Source organism: Nematolebias whitei, chromosome 14 (genome assembly GCF_014905685.2).
Source record: "Nematolebias whitei isolate Nwh7 chromosome 14, NemWhi1, whole genome shotgun sequence".
NCBI lineage: Eukaryota > Metazoa > Chordata > Actinopteri > Cyprinodontiformes > Rivulidae > Nematolebias > Nematolebias whitei.
The window spans coordinates 12,589,923-12,597,919 of record NC_056511.1 but is presented as its reverse complement, the minus strand read 5'-3'; the positions used below and the strand labels follow the sequence as shown (position 1 = coordinate 12,597,919).

Here is a 7,997-nt window from a genome sequence, read left to right as displayed (position 1 = left end):
TTATTAACCTTTAATTAACCAGGCAAATCCCATTGAGATCACAGATCTCTTTTGCAAGGGATGCCTGGGCCTGAAGGCAGCCTAACATGCATGATCATATTTTTATTTTATTTTTTACCTTTTATTTATACAGGTAGTCTCATTGAGCCACGATAACTCATTTTTCAAGAGAGACCTGGACTTAATGGACTTAAGAATTAGTCAATAAAATGATGATATATGACATAATTATTTTTAACATGACAATGTCACACCTTTATGTGCCCTTATGTATGCATAACTGAAAATGGATACGATTACTTTACAAACTATTTCTCATGTTAGGACAAAGAATACAAATTTCATAATGCAATAAAGAAATAAATGGCCCTGCATGGACTGGAGGCCTGTCCAGGGAGTCCTCCGCCTCTAATAAACAGGGATGCCAGGCATGGGCACCAGAGACCCCTGCAACCTGAAAAGGAAGATGCGGGTAAAAGTTAATGGATGGATAAATAAAGATGTGCACTTAGAAGTAAGGAGGTTTATTTTTAACAACAAGCCTGGATTTTCCTCCCTTTTCTACTTTTCCATCTAACAGTTTTGACATTTTCAAATGCTTGCATATAATTCAGTTTTAATGCAAATAATGAAGGAAAACGTAGTATATGATCGTTTTCATTACATAATTCATCCATTCATTCATTCATTAGTTTCTTTGTTATTTCTTTAACAAAAGAAGACATGATTTATGTGTTCACGTTTTCCTTTTTCTTATTTGACTGTAGTTTGTTAGGTCTCTAAAGCTTTGCATTTTAATAGCCTCTTGATTCTGACTATCTGAGAAACTTCTAGAACTGCTTCAACATCTCTGGAGAGTCGTGTGCCAAGAATACACAAGCAGTTTGTCTTCATCTAGTGGTGACCCCCAGTAGTACAATACATCACAATAAAGCATTTTTGTAAATATTATTTTATTAACAACTTATTTAATCAGGCAATTCCCACTGAAATCACAGATCTCTTTTACAAAAGAGGTCTGGGCCTGAAGGCAGCCTAACATGCATGTTTTTAACTGTGGGAGGACTGTGTGTGTGTGTGTGTTGGGGGGGGGGGGGGCAACCCCACACAAACACAAGGAGAACATGCAAACTCCTCACACAAAGCCCCCAAGACCAACCTGGGGATTGAACCAAGGACCTTCTTGCTGTGAGACAACAGAGCTAACCACTAAGCCATCATGCTGCACAGTTGATCTTTTGCACATACAAGTATTATGCTTAGGATGTACGTGTTTGTTCGCAAGTGCGACTTCTCCTGTGATTTAATTTTATTGTTTTACCTTCATCCATTCTTCATCCCACCAGGAACAAAAACATGTTTACTGGAAATAAATGTCATGTTTAACTTTTTCAGATAGATAGAAGAAGACTGGCTCCAAAAAGTCTAATTTCTTCAAAAACATTTTTCTGTCTGTTCCAAAACAACTCACTGTTTTTCTGACTTTTAATGACCCTCTTACATCACTAAAACCACACCCCTGTTGGTTCGTTTCAACCAATCAGGAAGTTCTCAGAGGAACCGGAAGTGACCTCTTTAAAAGGGTCAACACTTCCTAGTTCCAAGCTGAACGCAGAACGCAGAACAACGGGAACTAAGCAGAACAAGAGTTCCAAGCTGAACAACGTTCCAGAGAGAACCAGAGATCCAGGGAGAACCTCGAACGAGAAGTTCAGAAGAACAGAAGTTCGAGCAGTTTCTAATGGAATGACCAGAGTCCGTCGATGCCACGACGTCTCGCTGTGGCTACTCGACGAACGCTCTGAACAATGAAGGAGTCTGTTCTGTGATGATCTCATGACTCCTGAGGACACAGCTGTTCTTACGGAGACGCTGAAAGGTGGCTTGAAGTGGAACTTTACGCCGGAACTGAAATATCTTCAGAAAGGTAAAGAATCGATCTTCAACTGCGAAGTGTACCGTGGGTTAAGCTGGGTCCAAAGGAGCGTGTTGTTTCTGGTTATAACAGACATATTCCCTCACCTATCTCTCTCCATTTATACTTCATTTTCCCATCTTTAAAACTCTTCTATCTGCCAGTAATTAATCCAGATATTTTCAGAAATGTCTGTTGGTTTCAAAGCTGCAGGTGAGATACCATGGCCGTATGGTTCTCATTGTAAAGCTCATTAATTAAGCTGTGTTATTAATCAATCTGCCAATTAATGTAAATGTGTGATGTTGTTTTAAATCGTTTTTAATTAAACAGCTCACTGTTGTTGGTGAGTCAGAAATTAAAACACGTTTCCGTCCACATTTAATCATTCAAAACACGATAGAACTCAGTCCAGAAAAATGAAAGAATCCGTTTAAATTATGAATAATATCTGACAGGTATTATGCTCATTACACTAACAATAAATAGACTTCAGCTCATCTCTATGACTTGTTTCATTTCTCATTTCTCATCAGTTAGTTGAAACACACATCTATATGCAGGACAGTGGACCCCAATTACTTGAAGTCCTGCACCTTTGTGACCTCTGCTCCTTGTAGCCTCACTGTCATTCACACACATGTACTCTGTCTTACTCCGGCTGACGGTCATTCCTCTTCTTTCAATGACAGCTTTACAGCGGACAGCCGCTCCCCTCTCTTCCAGGTACTGTGTACCGGTGAAGCATCTTTTAGTGGTACGCAGTACTGGACCGTACTGGCTTATTTGCATCCCTGGTTGTGACGGTACGTTCTGTTTGTCGTCTGTATTGTTCTGTTGGTACTGAACCGCGTGCGTGTGAAAAGGGGTGGGCGTGACAGCAGTAACAGAAACATGTATTTAGCATGTTTATGCATGACTCATTTAGCAATGAGTCATGTTATCGCTTGGATTTGAATCACTACATTTTGCATCCAATAAAAACTAAGATGTAAACAAATAAACTGGACAAAATACCATACAAGACCGGTCTCGAGTACTACACATTTATGCAAAAAGGTACAACTTATACAGTGAAAAATATGGTAAATAGTTTTCTAACTTCTACCACACCAGTCATTCACAAAGCTCAGGCAAATTCATTATTATAATAACCGCATTAGATTTATTTTATTTTTTTAATTAAATTTTATTAGGCTTTATCTTGTAAACTTACATCAACTTTTTTTAATCAAACAATAAAATACACAAAAGTCAAATGAGTACGTGTTCACAAGAATTGTGTAACAAATTTCTCATGTTACACCCGTGCTTCTGATTATTTGACAAACATTATTAAAAAAGAGCTTTTTAGCGAAACGTGTCACTTTTAACTGATCTTAGATGTAACAGTTGCGTGGGCGGCACGGTGGCGCAGTGAGCAGCTGTTTCAAATTCCAGCCGGGGGCCTTTCTGGGTGGAGTTTGCATGTTCTCTCCGTGCATGCGTGGGTTTTCTCCAGGTGCTCCGGTTTCCTCACAGACCAAAAACATGCATGTTAGGCTGATTGGTAACTCTAAATTGTTAATAGGTGTGAGTGAGAGAGTGAATGGTTGTTTGTCTCTATGTGTCCCTGTGATGGACTGGAGACATGTGTCCCCCCTGCCTCTCATACAGTGACTGCTGGGTATGGGCACCAGTGACCCCCACAACTCAAAAAGGAAGAAGCGGATAAAGATAATGGATGGATGTAACAGGTAACAAAAACCTGATGCTTTTTTAAAGCAATCTATTTCAGCCGTGCAGATTAAATGATACGACTGTCTGAAAGATTTGCCACAACAACATGGTTACAAAAACTTAAAAAAAAATTGAGGTCAGCTGAACTCTTTCGTCACACTCTGCTTGGTTATCCATGATTGGATGTGAATACGGCATGTCAGCGCTCCAGGGCAGCACAGTCAAACACTCGGAACAACAAGTCCTATTGAAACAAACAAGAAGCAACAAAAGACATTTAGTAACGACGAGCAAACTGTCATGTGACGTCACATGCACACATTGCACACAAACCACTGCAGAAGCTCATCCTCACATCTCCATTTTTCTGTGTGACCTTAATTACCGGAAAGCTCACTTTCCCCCCTCGTTTTCGATCATGTCCCAGTCAGCACAGACAGGTCACGTCCGTCCATTAAAGGACGCCGAGGACAGTAAACGAATCTGATGTCACCGATCACGTGAGTCGTGGATCAGACGTCGACAGAGGACAGAGCGGTTTTCATAATCTGCATCATAAACCCTGTTTAATCCCGTCCAAACGCTCACTGAGTGACCTATAAATTTTCCTTTTTTTATTAATTTGCGTCAGGCTGCAGTAACTGGCAGAGCAGCTGAGACAAAGAATCAGTTATTGGTGACACTCATAGTAAAGCATAATAAACTAATCAACCAACACTGGAGAGTGAAACTCAGTTAGAAAAGGAGCCAACACTTAAAACTATTTTTACACCAAGGCTCAAACCTTTAACTCCTGCCAGAGGCTAACAACAGCCAGATTTAGCCATTGCGTGTTGATTTTGACATTTGTGAACTAACTTAGCTTTTTGTTCAAAATTAGATTTATTTACCACCTTTAATTACTTTTATTTTCCACATTTTTTGTGTGTGTGTGAATGTTTTCTGCTTCATTTTCACAGCAGGAAGGAGGTAGTTCTTGAGCTTTTGTGTCATTCACCTCAAATTCTCACTGCCCTGCACCATAATGATTGTTTTTGTTCTGCAGCTACGGTTAGCTTTGCGCACGAGCCAGTATGTTTGCATGTTGTTGTGTTTAAGTTTAGCTGCAGTAAAATTCTGGAATTGAAGTCCATGCCACTCACTGAGAAAAAAAAAAAAAATCACAACAGCCATTAAAAAAAGCATGGGCAACTTCAGGCCCGAGGGCCAAAAGTGGCCCTTGGATCATCTCCATCTGGTCCTCACTATCCTTAGTTTGAAAAAACACAACTTTTTAAATAAATATTGTTTTTAAAAAGCAGCAATTTATCAATGACACTTAAGGAAATTCAAATTAAAAGTATTTTGCAAACCTAAAAAAATAAAACATTTTTTAGTCATCGTGTCAGAATGAATTTTAAAGATTTAGAAACACAAATATATAAGTTTGTTTTGCATAGTTCCGCTAGCATGTATAACATGTTAAGCTAACATTCATTCATTCAACCTTTATTTATGCAAGTTAGTCTAACTGAGCCTCAAGGACTCATAACATGTTGTCACTTTACAGAATATGTCTTATATTCCTAAAGGATTTTGAAAAGACTAAAGCATGCTAATTATGCTACAATAAGAAAAAGTTCTTCTAGATTTTTTGTCATAAAGAATCATTTTTTTTCCAATTTTCTATGTGGCCCTTTGAAAAAATATGTTGCCCACCTCTGCACTAAAACAATGCACAATTTGATGAGCAAGAGCTACTGGCAACCTTCAAAATGCTGCACGTGACATTTTGCCCAGTTAGGTTGTCCTGCAGCTTAACATCCCGTTTAAATATATTTTTCGCCTTCTTACCCCGTGACATTTCTCCCCCAAGATGATGAAGAGCTGTCGCAGTCCGTATTCCAGCTTCCTGACTTCTCTGGTGTAGGCGCAGCGCCGCTGTCGGAGACCTTCCACCAGAGAGATGTAGCTCCACAGTTTGTACATCACACAAGCGTTCTGTCACGAGTAGCAATTACGAGTCGAGTGATTTACAGGAGCTAATTTTTCCAGTCAAAGACGTAGAACAACAACCAGAGAACTCTTTCTTTTTAAAGAAGGTCAATCAAAACATAGTTTCAACGTTTCTATGTGCATTTAAAGCACAAAAACACAACTCCTTTGGCCTTTAAAGACAATTTGAACTCATACTTACATGGATGTCGAGGTAAAGTTCCGGCATGTGAGACATGCAGTAAGTCTGCATGAAAAGCAAAATCAAAACAACAAAGAACAAAATTTAACACATAATTAAGTGAGTAAATGTGTGAAGTTTAAAGCAGCAGCTCACTTACAGTTTCAGGGTGTCTCTTCAGATCTGCTGCCATCTGGGTGAGCTCCCGCTTCATGCTCAGAGCTTTGGAGTAGCATGTTGTCGGGTAGAAAGGCAAGCTCAGTGCCAGAGACACCAAGGATGACACGAGCAGCAAGTGGCTCAAGGTCGACATGCCTCACTGAGACCTGCTGTCCTACGGACGTCTTGGCTTGTCTGACCCATGCACACATCCAGCCACGTATGCAAGATTTAACACACCCTCTTTGTTTACTCCAAAACAATTACACGGTGGAAGCTTGGAATCTGGAGATCTTCTGTGGAAGATAAGAAAGCTCTTATTTTGGCTTGGAGCATCTCAGAGATGTTTTTTTTTATAAGAATTATAGCAGTAAAAGAGAGTTTTCTTGCATTTTTTAAATTTTTTTTTTACTAAAGTTAAAATTTCAATAAGGCAATCAGAGTTCTATCAATAATACATAAAACAAAACTTGCTTTGAAAAGCAAAAATCAACAGAGTTTACAGCTACGAGTAAAACTTACTTTTTATTACACAGAATTTTACAAACTATTTGAGAATATTGTACATTACTGCATATTATTGCTATATAGACGCATTAATAATTACATCATTTATATATGATGCAGCTTTTAATTATGAAAATAGCTACAGTCTTATTTAACTGTAAGTGTACCCTAAAAAAATACAGATATTCTCCAACAATATAGAAAGTAATTACTGTATTTTCCAGCATATTAGTTGCACCTTTTTGCATAAATTTACAAGTCCTGCGACTTATACACCGAAGCAACTAATATACATTTTTCCCCCCACTTTTAAAATCCAATTTTTGGCTGAGCTCTGACAATTTTTTCATTTTGACATGAAAAATATTAAGCATTACCATTTGCAGTGGCTAGAAGGCCCTCGAACAATATGGCAAGCCAAGTGTCTCATTAATATGTAAAAGTGGCTATTGATGAGACACTTGGCTTGCCATACAGGCCCATTCTTCTTGCTCCTGAACTCTTGGAGCAAACGTCAAATCAGCTTCATTTTGCCGTGCTGCTCAGGTGAAATTAAACTGATTTGACCATCAAAGTGCATTTATTAAGGAAAAGTTCAACTGAGACTCAGCTTTGCTATAACGTAGAGCAAACAAACAATTGTTTTTAAGTGTTAATTTTGTTAAATTCTTGTTAAAGTCCTCCCGTGCACGCTCCCAGGGCCACCACGTTGGCAGCCAATCAATTTTTGGCACAACACTGGCCCATGTTTCCGGGTGGTCAGTGGTGATGCATAATAGATGTGACTTATACGGTGAAGCAACTTATGTTTTTTCCACTTTATTATCCATATTTATACTGATGCAACTTATACGGCGGTGCAACGTGTACGGCGGAAAGTACGGTAAATTGTTTGTATAATTTGTATTATAATCTCTGAAGCATAAAACAACAAACAAAGTTATTATATAGAAATGAGTGATAAAACGTACAATTGTTTACTTGAAATTGTAGTAAAGGGTTAAAACAAATACAAAAGGCAAACAAACAAAAGCTTCTGAAATAAAAATGTCATTTTCTCTCTTTTTCCGTGTGACGATTTGTTTCTCCGCACAATGTGTGGGAAAGGCTGTAACTGCATTTGAAAAAGTAATACTTTAAATAAATATATTTTGAACAAAAACATTTAATTAAACACCTTTTTTTTTTTTGATTCACATTTTTGCATTCTAAAGATTATTGTTTTTTTTTTTAATCTTTACAGTGAGAAATGCTGAAAACCACAATCCCATTAAACTTGGACTAAAGTATATATAATTTGGTACCACTTTACAATAAGGCTCCCCTTATAGATGCTAATAAATAGTTTATAGCTACATTATTAATTCATCTATAAACACTTTATAAACATTAATAACTGCTTATTATGCATTATTTAAGGGTGACAAAGACAAAACTGACCAGTTTCTTGCCAAATAGTGAGAGAAATCTGCCACCTATATATTTAATCTAGAGTTGTTATATTAAACATTTCAGACTAAGTTACTACCTTGTAAGCACAAT

At 37.9% G+C, this 7,997-nt stretch overlaps 2 protein-coding genes across 2 annotated transcripts in view; one reads left to right on the top strand and one right to left on the bottom strand.

Moving 5' to 3' along the window:
- The window catches only part of stk32a (serine/threonine kinase 32A), a 101,727-nt gene that overhangs the window by 60,807 nt on the left and 32,923 nt on the right, over positions 1–7,997 (top strand). The window contains exon 8 of the mRNA XM_037688263.1: positions 2,953–2,988. Within this exon, the coding sequence (XP_037544191.1) occupies positions 2,953–2,988 (36 nt within the window). The remainder of the gene's footprint in view (positions 1–2,952; positions 2,989–7,997) is intronic.
- Positions 3,834–6,102, bottom strand: zmp:0000001268 (CYTL1 domain-containing protein). The gene is made up of 4 exons (XM_037687875.1): positions 5,950–6,102; positions 5,811–5,855; positions 5,468–5,614; positions 3,834–3,878 (listed from the first exon to the last, which is right to left on the bottom strand). Exons 1-4 carry the CDS (start codon positions 6,100–6,102, stop codon positions 3,834–3,836), a joined length of 390 nt encoding a protein of 129 aa, XP_037543803.1.